A 20,969-nucleotide genomic window follows, 5' to 3' on the forward strand; every position below is an offset into this window, starting at 1 on the left:
ATCTTGCGCTCCACCTCCGCTCCTGCGCGGCTCCGCCTTCCCGGCCGTCCCCGCGATGGCGCGGCGCTGGCGGCCGCTGCTCCGCCCGCCGCCGCGCCGGGAACGGCGCCGAGCGGCCGGAAAGCCGCGCGGGGCCGCGAGGGTTAAAGGGGCGGGGTCCCGGCGCGCGCCGCACGTTAAGATGGCGGCTCCCGTCTCGGCGGCGCCGCTGCCCGGATGAGGCGGCGCGCTGCGATTGGTCGGCGGGCGTGACCACGCCCCTTTCTTTGTACGGTGTCATGGCGGCGCCCGCTCGGCCGGGCCGGCGCGGGGCGGCACTTCCGGTCCTGCGCAGTGCGCGGCCGCGGCCGCTCGGTGGCGGCGGCGCCGGAGGAGCCGCGCGGGCCCGGTGAGCGCCGGGGGGGCGGGGCCTGCCCGGGGGCGGGGCCAACACCGTGAGGGGAGGGGGCGCCCGGGGGGGGGGGAGAGGGGATGGTTTGGGGCGAATTCGGCAGAATTCGGGCAAATTCGGGGGGTCCCGGGGGAGGGAGAGGAGCGGGAGGGGCGCGGGGGGAGTCGGGGGGGCCGGGGGGGGGAGGGGAGGCGGAATTGGGGGTCGGGGGGGTGCGAGGGGGGATGGGGGAGGGGAAGGCGGAAGTTGGGGGGGATTTGGGGGGTGGGGAGGGGGGAGGGGAACCGGGGGGGGGGGTTCGGGGGTCCCTCCCCTGAGCCCTCCCCCTCCCCCAGGCCGCGCCCCCCCCCCCATGTCGGGGGTCCCGGGGTTCCCCATGGCCGCGCCCGCCCAGCCAATCATCGTCCTGGACGACGACGAGGAGGAGCGAGGCCCCGCCCCCTCCGCCCGAGGCCCCGCCCCCTCCGCCCCAGGCCCCGCCCCCTCCGCCCGAGGCCCCGCCCCCTCCGCCCCTCCCCCCCCGCCGGGGCCGCCCCCCCCCAACGGGGCCGGGGGGGGGAGGGGCGGCGCCTTCCGGGAGGAGAACGAGCGGCTGTTCCAGCAGGTGAGGGGCGCACAGGTGTGTGAGGGTGTGCACAGGTGTGCACAGGTGTGTGAGGGTGTGCCCAGGTGTGTGAGGATGTGCCCAGGTGTGTGCGGGTGTGGCCCAGGTGTGCCCAGGTGCAATCTCAGGTGTGTCTGGGTGTGCCAAAGTGGGCCCAGGTGTGCCCAGGTGTGGCCCAGGTGTGCCCAGGTGTGGTCTCAGGTCTCTTTGGCTGTGCCTCGGGTGTGTCCCAGGTGTATGACAGTGTGCTTCAGGTGTGCCCAGGTGTATCCCAGGTGTTTCCAGTTCTATCCAGGTGTGTCCCAGGTGTATCTCAGGTGTGCCCAGGCGTGTCCCAGGTGTGCCCAGGTGTAACTCAGGTGTGCCCAGGTGTATCTCAGTTCTATCCAGGTGTGCCCAGGTGTATCCAGGTGTAACCCAGGTGTATCTCAGATCTATCCAGGTGTGCCCAGGTGTAACCCAGGTGTATCCAGGTGTATCCAGGTGTAACCCAGGTGTACCCAGCTGTACCCTGGTGTGCCCAGGTATATCCAGGTGTAACCCAGGTGTGCCCAGCTGTACACTGGTGTGCCCAGGTGTATCTTAGGTGTGCCCAGGTGTATCCAGGTTTAACCCAGGGGTATCCAGGTGTAACCCAGGTGTGCCCAGCTGTATCTTGGTGTGTCCAGGTGTATCTCAGTTCTATCCAGGTCTGCCCAGGTGTATTTCAGGTGTGCCCAGGTGTATCCAGTTGTAACTCAGGTGTAACCCAGGTGTGCCCAGCTGTACGCTGGTGTGCCCAGGTGTAACTCAGGTATACCCAGGTGTATCCAGGTGTAACCCAGGTGTGCCCAGCTGTACCTTGGTGTGCCCAGGTGTATCTCAGGCGTGCCCAGGTGTATCCAGGTGCAACGCAGGTGTATCCAAGTGTAACTCAGGTGTGCCCAGGTGTATCTCAGTTGTGCCCAGGTGTATCTCAGGTGTGCCCAGGTGTATGCAGGTGTATCTCAGGTGTGCCCAGGTGTATCGAGGTGTAACCCAGGTGTATCCAGGTGTATCTCAGGTGTGCCCAGGTGTATCTCAGTTGTGCCCAGGTGTATCCAGGTGTATCTCAGGTGTGCCCAGGTGTATCTCAGGTGTGCCCAGGTGTATCCAGGTGTATCTCAGTTGTGCCCAGGTGTATCTCAGGTGTGCCCAGGTGTATCGAGGTGTAACCCAGGTGTATCCAGGTGTATCTCAGGAGTGCCCAGCTGTATGCTGCTGTGCCCAGGTGTATCTCAGGTGTGCCCAGGTGTATCCAGGTGTAACTCAGGTGTAACTCAGGTGTGCCTAGGTGTATCCAGGTATGCCCAGGTGTATTTCAGTTCTATCCAGGTGTGCCTAGGCGTAACTCAGGTGTGCCCAGGTGTATCCAGGTGTAACCCAGGTGTGACCAGGTGTATCTCAGGTGTGACCAGGTGTATCGAGGTGTAACCCAGGTGTACCCAGGTGTAACTCAGGAGTGCCCAGCTGTATGCTGCTGTGCCCAGGTGTATCTCAGTTGTGCCCAGGTGTATCTCAGGTGTGCCCAGGTGTATCCAGGTGTAACTCAGGTGTAACTCAGGTGTAACTCAGGTGTGCCTAGGTGTATCCAGGTATGCCCAGATGTATTTCAGTTCTATCCAGGTGTGCCTAGGCGTAACTCAGGTGTGCCCAGGTGTATCCAGGTGTAACCCAGGTGTGACCAGGTGTATCTCAGGTGTGACCAGGTGTATCTCAGGTGTGCCCAAGTGTAACCCAGGTGTGCCCAGCTGTACGCTGGTGTACCCAGGTGTATCCAGGTGTAACCCAGGTGTATCTCAGGTGTGCCCAGGTGTATCTCAGGTGTGCCCAGGTGTATCCAGGCGTAACCCAGGTGTATCCAGGTGTAACCCAGGTGTATCTCAGGTGTGCCCAGGTGTATCCAGGTGTATCTCAGGTGTGCCCAGGTGTATCTCAGGTGTGCCCAGGTGTATCCAGGTGTATCTCAGGTGTGCCCAGGTGTATCCAGGTGTATCTCAGGTGTGCCCAGGTGTATCCAGGTGTGCCCAGGTGTACCCAGGTGTAACCCAGGTGTGCCCAGCTGTACGCTGGTGTACCCAGGTGTATCCAGGTGTAACCCAGGTGTATCTCAGGTGTGCCCAGGTGTATCCAGGTGTAACCCAGGTGTGCCCAGCTGTACCCAGGTGTGCCCAGGTGTATCTCAGTTGTGCCCAGGTGTACCCAGGTGTTCCATTCCCCCGCAGTTCCTGTCGCTGTGCGCGCCGCTGACGCAGGAGCACCCCGAGGTGCTGCCCTTCCTGAGCTCTCGGCACCTGCGCGCCCACCCCGACTTCCGGGGCTCGGCCGAGTTCCGGAACATTCTGGGCCGGCTGCTGCGGCGCGTGCGGGGCCGGCGCCGCAAGGTCTACGTCTACATCAACGAGCTCTGCACCGTGCTCAAGGCGCGGGCGCTGCGCCGCCGCCTCCCGCTGCGCGCCCTGCCCGCCGCCCGCCAGCATCCCGACGGAGCCTCCCAGTATCCCGACGGAGCCTCCCAGTATCCCGACGGAGCCTCCCAGTATCCCGCTGGAGCCTCCCAGTATTCTGCTGGAGCCTCCCAGTATCCTGCTGGATCCTCCCAGTATCCCGACGGAGCCTCCCAGTATCCTGCTGGATCCTCCCAGTATCCCGACGGAGCCTCCCAGTATCCCGACGGAGCCTCCCAGTATCCCGATGGAGCCTCCCAGTATCCCGATGGAGCCTCCCAGTATCCCGACGGAGCCTCCCAGTATCCTGCTGGAGCCTCCCAGTATCCTGACGGAGCCTCCCAGAACCCTGAGGAAACATCCCAACATCCTCCCAGTTCATCCCAGTATCCCCCTGCTTCATCCCAGCATCCTCCCAGTTCATCCCAGTATCCCCCTGCTTCATCCCAGCATCCTCCCAGTTCATCCCAGTATCCCCCTGGGGCCTCCCGGTGCCCGCCTGGCTCATCCCTGTATCCCGACGGAGCCGAGCCGTCCCAGTGTGCCACCAGTTCATCCCAGTATCCCGCTGGGGATCCATCCCGGTCTCCCCAGGGCTCCTCCCAGTGTCCTGCTGGTTCTTCGGAGCACCCTGGGGGCTCTTCCCAGTATCCCAGCGCTCCATCCCAGTATCCCAGCGCTCCATCCCAGTATCCCAGCGCTCCATCCCAGTATCCCAGTGCTTCGTCCAGTGACGCTGGCGCTCCGTCCCGGTATCCTAATGGTTCATTCTGGTGCTCCAGCGCCTCATCCCAGTATCCCGGCAACTCCTCCCAGTGCCCCAACGCCCCATCCCAGTATCCCGGCAACTCCTCCCAGTGCCCCAGTGCCCCATCCCAGTATCCCGGCAACTCTTCCCAGTGTCCCAGCGCCTCCTCCCAGTATCCCGGCAATTCCTCCCAGTGTCCCAGTGCCTCATCCCAGTATCCCGGTGGTTCATCCGGCCATCCCGGTGTCTCATCCCAGTATCCCAGTGGTTCATCCGGCCATCCCGGCGCCTCATCCCAGTATCCCGGCAACTCCTCCCAGTGCCCCAACGCCTCATCCCAGTATCCCGGCAATTCCTCCCAGTGCCCCAACGCCCCATCCCAGTATCCCGGTGCTCCATCCGGCCATCCCGGCGCCTCATCCCAGTATCCCGGTGGTTCATCCGGCCATCCCGGCGCCTCATCCCAGTATCCCGGCGCTCCATCTGGCCATCCCGGCGCCCCATCCCAGTATCCCGGCGCTCCATCCGGCGATCCCGACGCCGCGTCCCAGTATCCCGGCGCTCCATCTGGCGATCCCGGTGCTCCATCCCAGTATCCCGGCGCCTCATCCCAGTATCCCGACGCCGCGTCCCAGCCGGCCGGCGCCCCCGAGGGCGCGGGGCGGCGCGCGGGCGGCTCGCGGCGGCAGATCCGGCACCTGGAGCACCTGCTGCGCGTCTACGCCGGCGAGATCCGGCGGCTGCAGGAGCGCGAGCTGGACCTGGCCGAGCTGGACAGCGCCGACTCGCCGTACCTGCAGGAGAACCGCCTCAAGAGGAGGATGATGCGCATCTTCCGCCGCCTCTGCCAGCTCAAGGACTGCAGCAGCCTGACGGGCCGCGTGCTGGAGCAGCGCATCCGCTTCCGCGGCACGCGCTACCCCGAGGTCAACCGCAGCATCGAGCGCTTCATCAACCGGCCCGACGCCTTCCCCGACTACTCGGACATCCTGCGCGAGATCCGCGGCGCCAGCGCGCGCCACGGGCTGGGGCTGGGCCGGCGGCAGATGGAGAACATGGCCCAGGAGGCGTTCCGCGAGGTGGGCAACCGCCTGCAGGAGCGGCGCCACCTCGACCTGGTCTACAACTTCGGCAGCCACCTCACCGACCAGTACCGGCCAGGTAACGGGGGGGAAATGGGGAAAAATGGGGGAAAAATGGGGGAAAATGGGGGGAAAATGGAGCACAACTTCGGCAGCCACCTCACCGACCAGTACCGGCCAGGTAACAGGGGGAACGGGGAAAAACAGGAGGAAAATGGGGGAAAATGGGGGAAAAATGGAGTACAACTTCGGCAGCCACCTCACCAACCAGTACCGGCCAGGTAACGGGGGGAAATGGGGAAAAATGCGGAAAAATGGGGGAAAAATGGGGTAAAAATGGAGTAGAACTTGAGCAGCCACCTCACCGACCAGTACCGGCCAGGTAACGGGGGGAAATGGGGAAAAACGGGGGAAAATGCGGGAAAACGGGGGGAAAATGGAGCACAACTTCGGCAGCCACCTCACTGACCAGTACCGGCCAGGTAACGGGGGGAAATGGGGAAAAATGGGGGAAAAATGGGAAATGGGGAATGGGAAATGGGGCACAACTTCGGCAGCCACCTCACCGACCAGTACTGGCCAGGTAATGGGGGGAAATGGGGAAAAATGGGGAAAAATGGGAAATGGGGAATGGGAAATGGAGTACAACTGGGGCAGCCACCTCACCGACCAGTACTGGCCAGGTAATGGGGGGAAATGGGGAAAAACGGGATAAAAATGGGAAATGGAGAATGGGAAATGGAGTACAACTGGGGCAGCCGCCTCACCGACCAGTACCGGCCAGGTAACGGGGGGAAATGGGGAAAAATGGGGAAAAATGGGGGAAAATGGGGGAAAAATGGAGTAGAACTGGGGCAGGCACCTCACCGACCAGTACCGGCCAGGTAACGGGGGGAAATGGGGAAAAATCGGGGGAAAATGGGAAATGGGGAATGGGAAATGGAGTACAACTTGGGCAGGCACCTCACTGACCAGTACCGGCCAGGTAATGGGGGAAATGGGGAAAATGGGGGAAAAACGGGGGGAAAATGGGGGAAAATGGGGGAAAAACGGAGTACAACTTCGGCAGGCACCTCACCGACCAGTACCGGCCAGGTAACGGGGGGAAATGGGGAAAAACGGGGGGAAAATGGGAAATGGGGAATGGGAAATGGAGCACAACTTGGGCAGGCACCTCACTGACCAGTACCGGCCAGGTAACGGGGGGAAATGGGGAAAAATGGGGGAAAATGGGGGAAAAATGGAGCACAACTTTGGCAGCCATCTCACTGACCAGTACCGGCCAGGTAACGGGGGGAAATGGGGAAAAACGGGGGGAAAATGGGAAATGGAGAATGGGAAATGGAGTACAACTGGGGCAGCCACCTCACCGACCAGTACCGGCCAGGTAATGGGGGAAACGGGGGGAAAAATTGGGGAAAATGGGGGAAAATGGGGGAAAAATGGAGTAGAACTTGGGCAGCCCCTCACCAACCAGTACCGGCCAGGTAACGGGGGGAAAATGGGGAAAAATGGGGGAAAATGGGGGAAAATGGGGAAAAAATGGAGTACAACTTGGGCAGGCACCTCACCGACCAGTACCGGCCAGGTAATGGGGGGAAAAAGGGGAAAAATGGGGGAAAATGGGGGAAATGGGGAAAAACGGGGGGAAAATGGGAAATGGGGAATGGGAAATGGGGCACAACTTCGGCAGCCACCTCACCGACCAGTACCGGCCAGGTAACGGGGGAAAAACGGGGAAAAATGGGGTAAAAATGGGGAAAAAATGGAGTAGAACTTCGGCAGCCACCTCACCAACCAGTACCGGCCAGGTAACGGGGGGAAATGGGGAAAAACGGGGGAAAAATGGGGGAAAATGGGGAAAAACGGGGGGAAAATGGGAAATGGGGAATGGGAAATGGAGTACAACTTGGGCAGCCGCCTCACTGACCAGTACTGGCCAGGTAACAGGGGGAAAATGGGGAAAAATGGGGAAAAAATGGGGAAAAATGGGGTAAAAATGGGGAAAAATGGGGAAAAATGGGGGAAAATTATAAAAAATGGGGAAATATGGGAAATGGGGAATGGGAAACGGGGCACAACTCAGGCAGCTGCCTCACCGACCAGTACCGGCCAGGTAACGGGGGAAAATGGGGAAAAATGGGGAAAAATGGGGAAAAAATGGGGGAAAATGGGGGAAAATGGGGGAAAAATGGAGTACAACTTGGGTAGCCGCCTCACCGACCAGTACCGGCCAGGTAACGGGGGGAAATGGGGAAAAATGGGGAAAAACAGGGAAAAAACGGGGAAAAATGGGGTAAAAATGGGAGGGGAACTAGGGAAAATGGGGAGGGAAATGAGGGAAAATGGGAAATGAGAGGAAAATGAGAGGGGAATGGGGAAAATGGAGAAAATGGGGGGAAAATGGGAAATGGAGAAAAAATGGAAAAAAAATGGAAAAAAAATGGAAAAGAAAATGGAGAAAAAGGAAAAAATGGGAGGGGAGATGGGGAAAAAGGGGAAATGGAGAATGGTGGGGGAATGGAGAAAGTGGGAAAAATGAGAGGGAAATGGGAAAAATGGGAAATGAGAGGGAAAATGGGATGGGGAGAGGTGATAAGGGAAGGGAAGGGGGGGAAATGGGAAAAAATGGGTGGAAAATGGGAAAAATGGGGGGGAAATGGGAAAAAATGGGGGGAAAATGGGAAAAAATGGGGGGGAAATGGGAAAAAATGGGGGGGAAATGGGAAAAAATGGGGGGGAAATGGGAAAAAATGGGGGGGAAATGGGAAAAAATGGGGGGGAAATGGGAAAAAATGGGGGGGAAATGGGAAAAAATGGGGGGGAAATGGGAAAAAATGGGGGGGAAATGGGAAGAGCGTGAGGAAATGGGGATGGGGTGCGTCTGGAAATGGGAATTTTCAGGTTTGGAATTTTGGAATTTTGGAATTTTGGAGTTGGGAATTAGGGGATTTGGAATTTTGGGAATTTGGGAAATTTGAGATTTTGGGGTTTGTGAGTTTTGGGTTGGGAATTTTAGGATTTGGGATCTTGGGATTTCGATTTCGAGACTTCAAGATTTGGGATTTGGGGTTGGGAATTTTGGGATTTGGAATTCTGAGGTTTGGGATTTCAGGATTTTGGGATTTGGGGGTTTTGTGATTGGGAATTTTGGGATTTGGGATTTGGGATTCTGGGATTTCGGATTGGGAATTTTTGGGTTTTCGGGATTTGAGGATTTTGGTAATTTTGTGACTTTGGGGGTTTGGGACTTGGGGAAATTTGGAATTTTGGGATTGGGAATTTTTGCTATGTGGGAAAATTTGTAAATTTGGGATTTAGGATTTTGGGAAATTTGTGATTTTGGGATTTGGGATTTTGGGAAATTTGTAATTTTGGGATTTTGGGAAATTAGTGATTTTGGGATTTGGGATTTTGGGAAATCTGTAATTTTGGGATTTCGGATTTTGGGAAATTTGTGATTTTGGGATATTTGTGATTTTGGGATTTGGGATTTTGGGAAATCTGTGATTTTTGGATTTGGGGTTTTGGGATATTTGTGATTTTGGGATTTAGGGTTTTGGGAATTTTGTAATTTTGGGATTTGGGGTTTTGGGAAATTTATGATTTTGGGATTTAGGATTTTGGGAAATTTGGGATTTTGGGAAATTTGCAATTTCGGGATTTGGGATTTTGGGAATTTTGTGATTTTGGGATTTAGGATTTTGGGAAATCTGTAATTTTGTGATTTGGGATTTGGGATTTTGGGAATTTTGTGATTTGGGATTTTGGGAATTTTGTGATTTTGGGATTTGGGATTTTGGGAATTTTGGGATTTGGGATTTTGGGAATTTTGTGATTTTGGGATTTGGGATTTTGGGAAATCTGTGATTTTGGGATTTCGGATTTTGGGAAATTTGTGATTTTGGGATTTTGGGAAATCTGTGATTTTGGGATTTGTGATTTTGGGATTTAGGATTTTGAGAATTTTGTGATTTTGGGATATTTGTGATTTTGAGATTTGGGATTTTGGGAAATCTGTGATTTTGGGATTTTGGGAATTTTGTGATTTTGGGATTTTGGGAAATCTGTGATTTTGGGATTTGTGATTTTGGGAAATTTGTGATTTTGGGATTTAGGATTTTGAGAATTTTGTGATTTTGGGATATTTGTGATTTTGAGATTTGGGATTTTGGGAAATCTGTGATTTTGGGATTTTGGGAAATCTGTGATTTTGGGAAATCTGTGATTTTGGGATATTTGTGATTTTGGGATTTAGGATTTTGGGAAGTTTGTGATTTTGGGATTTTGGGAAATCTGTGATTTTGGGATTTGTGATTTTGGGATATTTGTGATTTTGGGATTTGGGATTTCGGGAAATTTGTGATTTTGGGATTTTGGGAAATCTGTGATTTTGGGATTTGTGATTTTGGGAAATTTGTGATTTTGGGATTTAGGATTTTGAGAATTTTGTGATTTTGGGATTTAGGATTTTGAGAATTTTGTGATTTTGGGATATTTGTGATTTTGGGATTTGTGATTTTGGGATATTTGTGATTTTGGGATTTAGGATTTTGGGAAATTTGTGATTTTGGGATTTTGGGAAATCTGTGATTTTGGGATTTGGGATTTTGGGAAATTTGGGATTTTGGGATTTTGGGAAATCTGTGATTTTGGGATTTGTGATTTTGGGATATTTGTGATTTTGGGATTTAGGATTTTGGGAAATTTGTGATTTTGTGATTTGGGATTTTGGGAAATTTGTGATTTTGGGATTTAGGATTTTGGGAATTTTGTGATTTTGGGATTTGGGATTTTGGGAATTTTGGGGATTTGGGATTTTGGGATATTTGTAATTTTGTGATTTGGGATTTGGGATTTTGGGAATTTTGGGATTTGGGATTTTGGGAATTTTGTGATTTTGGGATTTGGGATTTTGGGAAATCTGTGATTTTGGGATTTGTGATTTTGGGATATTTGTGATTTTGGGATATTTGTGATTTTGGGATTTGGGATTTTGGGAATTTTGTGATTTTGGGATATTTGTAATTTTGGGATTTGGGATTTTGGGATATTTGTGATTTTGGGATTTAGGAATTTGAGAATTTTGTGATTTTGGGATATTTGTGATTTTGGGAAATTTGTGATTTTGGGATTTTGGGAATTTTGTGATTTTGTGATTTTGGATTTTGGGAATTTTGTGATTTTGGGATATTTGTAATTTTGGGATTTGGGATTTTGGGAATTTTGTGATTTTGGGATTTGGGATTTTGGGAAATCTGTGATTTTGGGAATTTTGTGATTTTGGGAATTTTGTGATTTTGGGATTTGGGATTTTGGGAAATTTGTGATTTTGGGATTTAGGATTTTGAGAATTTTGTGATTTTGGGATATTTGTGATTTTGGGATATTTGTGATTTTGGGATTTGGGATTTTGGGAATTTTGTGATTTTGGGATATTTGTAATTTTGGGATTTGGGATTTAGGATTTTGAGAATTTTGTGATTTTGGGAAATTTGTGATTTTGGGATTTTGGGAATTTTGTGATTTTGGGATTTGGGGTTTTGGGAATTTTGTGATTTTGGGATTTTGGGAATTTTGTGATTTTGGGATTTGTGATTTTGGGAAATTTGTGATTTTGGGATATTTGTGATTTTGGGAATTTTGGGAATTTTGTGATTTTGGGATTTTGGGAATTTTGTGATTTTGGGAATTTTGTGATTTTGTGATTTTGGGAAATCTGTGATTTTGGGATTTTGGGATTTTGGGAATTTTGTGATTTTGGGAATTTTGTGATTTTGGGCTCCCCCAGGCACGGACCCGGCGCTGTCGGACCCCGAGCTGGCGCAGCGGCTCCGGCGGAACCGGCGCCTGGCGCTGGCCCGGCTGGACGACGTCATCGCGCGCTTCGCCCAGCGCCAGGAGCAGCACCAGGAGAGCGGCGCCGGCCGGAAACGGCGGGAGCGGAAACGCCGGAGCGGGGTACGGGAACGGGAAATGGGAACGGGAATGGGAACGGGAATGGGGAATGGAAACAGCGGGAGCGGAAACGCCGGAGCGGGGTACGGGAACGGGAACAGGAAATGGGAACGGGAACGGGGAATGGAAACAGCGGGAGCGGAAACGCCGGAGCGGGGTACGGGAACGGGAACAGGAAATGGGAACGGGAACGGGGAATGGAAACAGCGGGAGCGGAAACGCCGGAGCGGGGTACGGGAACGGGAAACGGGAACAGGAAATGGGAACGGGAACGGGGAATGGAAACAGCGGGAGCGGAAACGCCGGAGCGGGGTACGGGAACGGGAAACGGGAACAGGAAATGGGAACGGGAACGGGGAATGGAAACAGCGGGAGCGGAAACGCCGGAGCGGGGTACGGGAACGGGAAACGGGAACGGGAACAGGAAATGGGAACAGGAAATGGGAACGGGAATGGGGAATGGAAACAGCGGGAGCGGAAACGCCGGAGCGGGGTACGGGAACAGGAAACGGGAACGGGAACAGGGAAATGGGAACGGGAACGGGGAATGGAAACAGCGGGAGCGGAAACGCCGGAGCGGGGTACGGGAACGGGAAACGGGAACAGGAAATGGGAACGGGAATGGGGAATGGAAACAGGAAATGGGAACAGGGAACGGGAACGGGAATGGGAATGGGGAATGGAAACAGCGGGAGCGGAAACGCCGGAGCGGGGTACGGGAACGGGGAACGGGAACAGGAAATGGGAACGGGAACGGGGAATGGGGAATGGAAACAGCGGGAGCGGAAACGCCGGAGCGGGGTACGGGAACAGGAAACGGGAACGGGAACAGGAAATGGGAACGGGAATGGGGAACGGAAACAGCGGGAGCGGAAACGCCGGAGCGGGGTACGGGAACGGGAAACGGGAACGGGAAATGGGAACGGGAATGGGGAATGGAAACAGGAAATGGGAACAGGGAACGGGAACGGGAATGGGAATGGGGAATGGAAACAGCGGGAGCGGAAACGCCGGAGCGGGGTACGGGAAAAGGGAATGGGAACAGGGGAGCGGGGTACGGAAACGCCGGAGTGGGGTACGGGAACAGGGAACAGGAACGTGGGAATGGGGTATGGGAAAAGGGAACGGAAACGTGGGAGTGGGAAATGGGAACGGGAACACGGGAATGGGAAATGGGAACGGGAACAGGGAACGGAAACATGGGAACAGGAAATGGGAACAGGGAACGGAAACATGGGAACCAGGAAATGGGAACAGGAAAAGGGAACGGGAACACTGGAGTGGGCTACGGGAACGGGAACGGAAACATGGGAACAGGAAATGGGAATGGGAAACGGAAACATGGGAACAGGAAATGGGAACAGGAGCAGGGAACGGAAACATGGGAACAGGAAATGGGAACGGGAAACGGAAACATGGGAACAGGAAATGGGAACGGGAACAGGGAACGGAAACATGGGAACAGGAAACGGGAAGCAGGAATGCGGGGTATGGAAACAAGAAATGGGAGACGGGGAACAGGAAATGGGAAACAGGAACAGGAAATAGCCCGGGAACAGGAAATGGGAATGGGAACAGGAAATAGCCCGGAAGCAGGGTATGGGAAATGGTGAACAGGAAACGGGAATGGGAAACAGGAACACGGTGGGGAAAAGGGAATGGGAAATGGGAACAGGAAATGAGAAACAGGAACAGGAAATGGGAAACAGGAACGGGGAACAGCCCGGAAACAGGGTATGGGAAATGGGAACAGGGTATGGGAAATGGGAACAGGAAATGGGAATGGGAACAGGAAATGGGAACGGGAAACAGGAACACGGTGGGGAAAAGGGAATGGGAAATGGGAACAGGAAATGGGAAACAGGAACGGGAAATGGGAAACAGGAACAGGAAATAGCCCAGAAACAGGGTATGGGAAATGGTGAACAGGAAATGGGAATGGGAACAGGAAATGGGAACGGGAAACAGGAAATAGCCCAGAAACAGGGTATGGGAAATGGGGAACAGGAAATGGGAATGGGAACAGGAAATGGGAACGGGAAACAGGAACACGGTGAGGAAAAGGGAATGGGAAATGGGAACAGGAAATGGGAAACAGGAATGGGAAATGGGAAACAGGAACAGGAAATAGCCCGGAAACAGGGTATGGGAAATGGTGAACAGGAAATGGGAATGGGAACAGGAAATGGGAATGGGAACAGGAAATGGGAAACAGGAAACGGGAATGGGAACAGGAAATGGGAACGGGAAACAGGAACACGGTGGGGAAAAGGGAATGGGAAACGGGAACAGGAAACAGGAACCAAGGTGGGGAGACAGGAAATGGGAACGGGAACAGGAAATGGGAACCAAGGTGGGGAAACAGGAAATGGGAACGGGATCCAAGGTGGGGAGGGGGATGGGAAATGGGATGGAGGAGGAGGAAGGAAAGAAGGAAGGAATTGAGGAAGAGGAGGAGGGGAATGAGGAAGAAGAAAAGGAGGAAGGAAGGCAGGAAAAGGAAGAGGAAGTGGAGGAGGAAAGACAGGAAAGGGAAGAGGAGGAGGAAGAAGTGGAGGAAAATGAGGAAGGACAGGCAGATGAGAAGGAAGAAAAGGAAGAGGAGGAGGAAGGGGAGGAGGAAGGGCACAGGAAAGAGGAAGAGGAAGAGGAAGGGTGGGAAAAGGCAGAGGGAGAGGAGGAAGGGGAGGAGGAAGGGAAGGAAAAAGAAGAAGAAAAGGAAGAGGAAGGAAAAGGGCATTGAAAGGAGGAGGAAGGCTGGGAAAAGGAGGAGGAAGTGAAGGAAGAAGAGCGGGAAAAGGAGGAGGAAGAGGAAGAGAGGAGGAGGAAGCAGAGAGGAAGAGGAGAAGTGGGAAGAAGAGGAGGAAGGTTGGGGAAAGGAGAAAGACTTGGGGGAGGAAGAGCAGGAAAAGGAGAAGGAAGTGAAGGAGGAAGGGCAGGAAAAGGAGAAGGAAGTGAAGGAGGAAGGGCAGGAAAAGGAGGAAGAGGAAGAGGAGGAAGGCTGGGAAAAGGAGAAGGAAGTGAAGGAGGAAGGGCAGGAAAAGGAGGAAGAGGAAGAGGAGGAAGGGCAGGAAAAGGAGAAGGAAGTGAAGGAGGAAGAGCAGGAAAAGGAGAAGGAAGTGAAGGAGGAAGGGCAGGAAAAGGAGGAAGAGGAAGAGGAGGAAGGGCAGGAAAAGGAGGAAGAGGAAGAGGAAGGGCAGGAAATGAGAAGGAAGTGAAGGAGGAAGAGCAGGAAAAGGAGGAAGAGGAGAAAGGGCAGGAAAAGGAGAAGGAAGTGAAGGAGGAAGGGCAGGAAAAGGAGAAGGAAGTGAAAGAGGAAGGGCAGGAAAAGGAGGAAGAGGAAGAGGAGGAAGGCTGGGAAAAGGAGGAAGAGGAAGTGAAGGAGGAAGGGCAGGAAAAGGAGGAAGAGGAAGAGGAGGAAGGGCAGGAAAAGGAGAAGGAAGTGAAGGAGGAAGGGCAGGAAAAGGAGAAGGAAGTGAAGGAGGAAGGGCAGGAAAAGGAGGAAGAGGAGGAAGGGCAGGAAAAGGAGAAGGAAGTGAAGGAGGAAGAGGAAGAGGAGGAAGGCTGGGAAAAGGGAACTCCCCCCCCTAAAAATTCTTCATCCACAGAGGAAGAAAGAAGAGGAGGAGGAAGAGGAGGAGGAAGAAGAAGAGGAAGAAGAGGAGGAAGAAGAGGAAGACGAAGAAGATGAGGAGGAAGAGGAGGAGGAAGAGGAAGAAGGAGAATCCTCCGAGGCCGAAGGGCAGGTGAAGGTCAAGGAGGAAGAGGAGATGGAGGAGGAGGAAGAGGAGGAAGGAAGAGAAGCTCAGGGTAGGGCTGGGGGAATTTTGGGAATTCTGGGGGATTTCAGGGGAATTCTGGGGGATTTCAGGGGAATTCTGGGAATTCTGGGGGATTTCAGGGGAATTCTGGGAATTCTGGGGGATTTCAGGGGAATTTGGGAATTCTGGGGGATTTCAGGGGAATTCTGGGAATTCTGGGGGATTTCAGGGGAATTCTGGGAATTCTGGGGGGGTTTGGGGAATTCTGGGAATTCTGGGGGATTTCAGGGGAATTCTGGGAATTCTGGGGGATTTCAGGGGAATTCTGGGAATTCTGGGGGATTTCAGGGGAATTCTGGGGGATTTCAGGGGAATTCTGGGAATTCTGGGGGATTTCAGGGGAATTTTGGGAATTCTGGGGGATTTCAGGGGAATTCTGGGAATTCTGGGGGATTTCAGGGGAATTCTGGGGGATTTCAGGGGAATTCTGGGAATTCTGGGGGATTTCAGGGGAATTTTGGGAATTCTGGGGGATTTCAGGGGAATTTTGGGAATTCTGGGGGATTTCAGGGGAATTCTGGGGGATTTCAGGGGAATTTTGGGAATTCTGGGGGATTTCAGGGGAATTTTGGGAATTCTGGGGGATTTCAGGGGAATTCTGGGGGATTTCAGGGGAATTTTGGGAATTCTGGGGGATTTCAGGGGAATTTTGGGAATTCTGGGGGATTTCAGGGGAATTCTGGGGGATTTCAGGGGAATTTGGGAATTCTGGGGGATTTCAGGGGAATTTTGGGAATTCTGGGGGATTTCAGGGGAATTCTGGGAATTCTGGGGGATTTCAGGGGAATTCTGGGAATTCTGGGGGATTTCAGGGGAATTTTGGGAATTCTGGGGGATTTCAGGGGAATTCTGGGAATTCTGGGGGATTTCAGGGGAATTCTGGGAATTCTGGGGGATTTCAGGGGAATTTTGGGAATTCTGGGGGATTTCAGGGGAATTCTGGGGGATTTCAGGGGAATTTTGGGAATTCTGGGGGATTTCAGGGGAATTCTGGGAATTCTGGGGGATTTCAGGGGAATTCTGGGGGATTTCAGGGGAATTTTGGGAATTCTGGGGGATTTCAGGGGAATTTGGGAATTCTGGGGGATTTCAGGGGAATTCTGGGGGATTTCAGGGGAATTTTGGGAATTCTGGGGGATTTCAGGGGAATTTGGGAATTCTGGGGGATTTCAGGGGAATTTTGGGAATTCTGGGGGATTTCAGGGGAATTCTGGGAATTCTGGGGGATTTCAGGGGAATTTGGGAATTCTGGGGGATTTCAGGGGAATTCTGGGAATTCTGGGGGATTTCAGGGGAATTCTGGGACTTCTGGGGGATTTCAGGGGAATTTGGGAATTCCGGGGGATTTCAGGGGAATTCTGGGGGATTTCAGGGGAATTTTGGGAATTCTGGGGGATTTCAGGGGAATTTGGGAATTCTGGGGGATTTCAGGGGAATTTGGGAATTCCGGGGGATTTCAGGGGAATTCTGGGGGATTTCAGGGGAATTCTGGGACTTCTGGGGGATTTCAGGGGAATTTTGGGGATTCTGGGGGGTTTTGGGGAATTCTGGGGAGGGATTTTTAGAAGAATTTGGGGAGGTCTGGGGGTCCCATCTGGGGGGATTTTGGGGTGCTGAGGGGAACTTTGGGGGATGGAATCTGGGGGTGCTGCAGGAGAATTTTGGGAATCTTTGGGGGTTTCGGGAGAGGAAGTTAGGGGTGGAATTTGGGGATTTTTTTGGGGATTGTTTTGGAGATTCTTGGGGGGAAGATTTTGGGGGATCCAGGGTGGGGGGGGGTTTGGAGGAAGAAACTGGGGATGGGATTTGGGGATTTTGGGGGGAATTTGGGGGGTCCCGGGGGGGAATTTGGGGGAAATTTGGGGGGTCCCGGGGTGGAATTTGGGGGAAGTTTGGGGGGTCCCGGGGGGGAATTTGGGGGAAGTTTGGGGGGTCCCGGGCGGGAATTTGGGGGAAGTTTGGGGGGTCCCGGGCGGGAATTTGGGGGAAGTTTGGGGGGTCCCGGGGGGGAATTTGGGGGAAGTTTGGGGGGTCCCGGGCGGGAATTTGGGGGAAGTTTGGGGGGGAATTTGGGGGAACTTTGGGGGGTCCCGGGGGGGAATTTGGGGGAACTTTTTGGAGTCCCGGGGGGGAATTTGGGGGAAGTTTGGGGGGGAATTTGGGGGAAGTTTGGGGGGGAATTTGGGGGAAGTTTGGGGGGGAATTTGGGGGAAGTTTGGGGGGTCCCGGGGGGGAATTTGGGGGAACTTTGGGGGGTCCCGGGCGGGAATTTGGGGGAAGTTTGGGGGGTCTCAGGGGGGAATTTTGGGGAACTTTGGGGGGTCCCGGGGAGGAATTTGGGGGAAGTTTGGGGGAAGTTTGGGGGGTCCCGGGGGGGAATTTTGGGGAAGTTTGGGGGGGAATTTGGGGGAAATTTGGGGGGTCCCGGGGGGGAATTTGGGGGAAGTTTGGGGGGGAATTTGGGGGAAGTTTGGGGGGTCCCGGGGGGGAATTTGGGGGAAGTTTGGGGGGGAATTTGGGGGAAGTTTGGGGGGGAATTTTGGGGGAAGTTTGGGGGGTCCCGGGTTGGAATTTGGGGATCCTTGGGGGAAGGGCTGCGGGCGGGTCCCTCCCCCCTCTCTGACCCCCCCTCCCCTCCCCTCCCCCCCCAGGAGCGGCCGATCCGGGGGTCCCGGCGCTGCCCCTCCCCCCCCCGGGGGGGTCCCCGAGCCCCTCCCCGCCCCCACGGCCGAACTTTTCGTGCTGGAGATCGAAACTTTCCCCCTGGAGCCGGGGGAGACCCCTCCCCCCTCCCCCTGCCCCTCCCCCTGCCCCTCCCCTCCCCCCTCCCCGGGCGGCTCCGAGGCCACGCCCAAAGCCCCTCCCCCCTCCCCTCCCCCTCCCCCCTTCCAGCCGGATTTGGGGGGGCGGGGGGGCCGCAAGCGCCCCTCCCCCACCTCGCCCTGCCCCTCCCCCCCCTCGCCCTGCCCCTCCCCCACCTCGCCCTGCCCCTCCCCCACCTCGCCCTGCCCCTCCCCCCCCCCCAGGCCCGCGGCGGGGGGAGGGGCGGGCGCCGCCATCAGCTCCACCTCCCTCAATGGGGGAGGGGCGGCGACCCCCCCGGGACCCCCCCCCAGGAAACGCAGGTGAGGGGCCCGGGGGGGATTTGGGGGGTCCCGGGGGGATTTGGGGGGTCCCGGGGGGATTTGGGGGGGCCCGGGGGGATTTTGGGGGGGCCCGGGGGGGATTTGGGGGGTCCCGGGGGGATTTGGGGGGGCCCGGGGGGGATTTGGGGGGGTCCCGGGGGGATTTGGGGGGGCCCGGGGGGGATTTGGGGGGTCCCGGGGGGATTTTGGGGGGTCCCGGGGGGGATTTGGGGGGTCCCGGGGGGATTTGGGGGGGCCCGGGGGGGATTTGGGGAGGTCCCGGGGGGATTTGGGGGGTCCCGGGGGGGATTTTGGGGGGTCCCGGGGGGGATTTGGGGAGTCCCGGGGGGGATTTGGGGGGGCCCGGGGGCGGTTGGGGTGTTGGGCAGCGGGTTTTTGGGGAGTTTGGGGGGATTTGGGGAGTTTGGGGGGTTTGGGGGGGGTTTGGGGGGGTCCCGATGGGATTTTGGGGGAATTTGGGGAGGTTTTGGGGGGGCCTGGGGGAGATTTCGGGGAGTCCTGATGGGATTTGGTGCGGCCAGGGGGATTTGGGGTGCTGGGGTGGAGTTTTGGGGTTCCTGGTAGAGATTTTGGGGTCCCAGGTGTGGATTTTGGGGGTCCCTGGTTGATTTTTGGGGTCCCATGTGGATTTTTGGGGTTCCTGGCAGAGATTTTGGGGGTCCCTGGTTGATTTTTGGGGTTCCCAGATATGGATTTTTGGGGTCCCTGGTTGATTTTTGGGGTCCCTGGTTGAATTTTGGGGTCCCTGGTTGATTTTTGGGGTCCCTGGTTGAATTTTGGGGTCCCAAATGTGGATTTTTGGGGTCCCTGGTTGATTTTTGGGTTCCCAGGTGGATTTTTGGGTTCCCATCTGGATTTTTGGGGGTTCCCTGGTTGATTTTTGGGTTCCCAGCTGGAATTTTGGGTTCCCAGCTGTATTTTTGGGTTCCCAGCTGGATTTTTGGGTTCCCATCTGCATTTTTGGGGGTCCCAGGTGCATTTTTGGGTTCCCAGCTGGATTTTTGGGTTCCCAGGTGGATTTTCGGGGGTTCCCTGGTTGATTTTTGGGTTCCCATCTGTATTTTTGGGTTCCCAGCTGGATTTTTGGGTTCCCAGCTGGAATTTTGGGTTCCCATCTGCATTTTTGGGTTCCCAGGTGGATTTTTGGGTTCCCAGCTGGAATTTTGGGTTCCCAGCTGGATTTTTGGGTTCCCAGCTGGATTTTGGGTTCCCTGGTTGATTTTTGGGGTTCCCTGGTTGATTTTTGGGTTCCCAGCTGGAATTTTGGGGGTTCCCAGCTGCATTTTTGGGTTCCCAGCTGCATTTTTGGGTTCCCAGGTGGATTTTCGGGGGTTCCCTGGTTGATTTTTGGGTTCCCAGCTATATTTTTGGGTTCCCAGCTGGATTTTTGGGTTCCCAGCTGGATTTTGGGGGTCCCAGCTGGATTTTTGAGTTCCCAGCTGGATTTTTGGGTTCCCAGGTGCATTTTTGGGGTTCCCATCTGCATTTTTGGGTTCCCAGCTGGATTTTCGGGGGGGTCTAACCCTGCTCCCCTCCCCCAGCCTGGCGGTGAGCAGGGGGGGCTCGGGGGGCTCGGGGCCGGATTTGGGGGGCGCCCCCCCCTCGCCCCTGCCCGACTCCACCCGCGCCGACTCCCCCGGGGGGGACCTGGTGAGCTCCTCGCAGGGGAGCCCCCCCCGGGGCTGCAAGGTGAGCCAATTAACGGGCGGTTAATTAACGGGGGGGGGGGGAATTAATGGGGTTTGGGGGTTAATGGGGTTTGGGGAGGATTGATGGGATTTGGGAGTAATTAATGGGATTTGGGGGAATTAATGGGATTTGGGGGAATTAATGGGATTTCGGGGGAAATTAATGGAATTTCGGGGGAAATTAATGGGATTTGGGGGGAATTAATGGGATTTGGGGGGGATTAATGGGATTTGGGGGGGAATTAATGGGATTTGGGGGGGGTTAATGGGATTTGGGGGGAATTAATGGGATTTGGGGGAATTAATGGGATTGGGGGGGAATTAATGGGATTTGGGGGGATTAATGGGATTTGGGGGGGATTAATGGGATTTGGGGGAATTAATGGGATTTGGGGGAATTAATGGGGTTTGGGGGGGGATTAATGGGATTTGGGGGGAAATAACAGGATTGGGGGGGAATTAATGGGATTTGGGGGGATTAATGGGATTTGGGGGGAATTAATGGGATTTGGGGGGAATTAATGGGATTTGGGGGGAATTAATGGGGTTTGGGGGGGGTTAATGGGATTTCGGGGAATTAATGGGATTTGGGGGGGGGTTAATGGGATTTGGGGGGAATTAATGGGATTTGGGGGGGATTAATGGGGTTTGGGGGAATTAATGGGATTTGGGGGGGGATTAATGGGATTTGGGGGAATTAATGGGATTTGGGGGGAATTAAAGGATTTGGGGGAATTAATGGGGTTTGGGGGGGAATTAATGGGATTTGGGGGGATTAATGGGATTTGGGGGAATTAATGGGATTTGGGGGGATTAATGGGATTTGGGGGAATTAATGGGATTTGGGGGGATTAATGGGATTTGGGGGAATTAATGGGATTTGGGGGAATTAATGGGATTTGGGGGGGGTTAATGGGATTTGGGGGGGAATTAAGGGGATTTGGGGGGGAATTAATGGGATTTGGGGGGAATTAATGGGATTTGGAGGGAATTAATGGGATTTGGGGGAATTAATGGGATTTGGGGGAATTAATGGGATTTGGGGGAAATTAAAGGGTCCTGGTGG

At 54.8% G+C, this 20,969-nt stretch overlaps 1 protein-coding gene across 1 annotated transcript in view; it reads left to right on the top strand.

Moving 5' to 3' along the window:
* DAXX (death domain associated protein) overlaps positions 1-20,969 on the top strand; it is a 21,500-nt gene continuing 531 nt past the window's right edge. The window contains exons 1-10 of the mRNA XM_085564985.1: positions 1-388; positions 727-995; positions 3,239-3,478; positions 3,672-3,764; positions 4,832-5,369; positions 11,082-12,268; positions 14,857-15,058; positions 16,635-16,761; positions 17,721-18,194; positions 19,757-19,904. Of these exons, the coding sequence (XP_085421111.1) occupies positions 744-995; positions 3,239-3,478; positions 3,672-3,764; positions 4,832-5,369; positions 11,082-12,268; positions 14,857-15,058; positions 16,635-16,761; positions 17,721-18,194; positions 19,757-19,904 (3,261 nt within the window). The 5' untranslated portion in view covers positions 1-388; positions 727-743. The remainder of the gene's footprint in view (positions 389-726; positions 996-3,238; positions 3,479-3,671; positions 3,765-4,831; positions 5,370-11,081; positions 12,269-14,856; positions 15,059-16,634; positions 16,762-17,720; positions 18,195-19,756; positions 19,905-20,969) is intronic.

This window comes from Lonchura striata, chromosome 35 (genome assembly GCF_050655825.1).
Source record: "Lonchura striata isolate lonStrDom1 chromosome 35, ASM5065582v1, whole genome shotgun sequence".
NCBI lineage: Eukaryota > Metazoa > Chordata > Aves > Passeriformes > Estrildidae > Lonchura > Lonchura striata.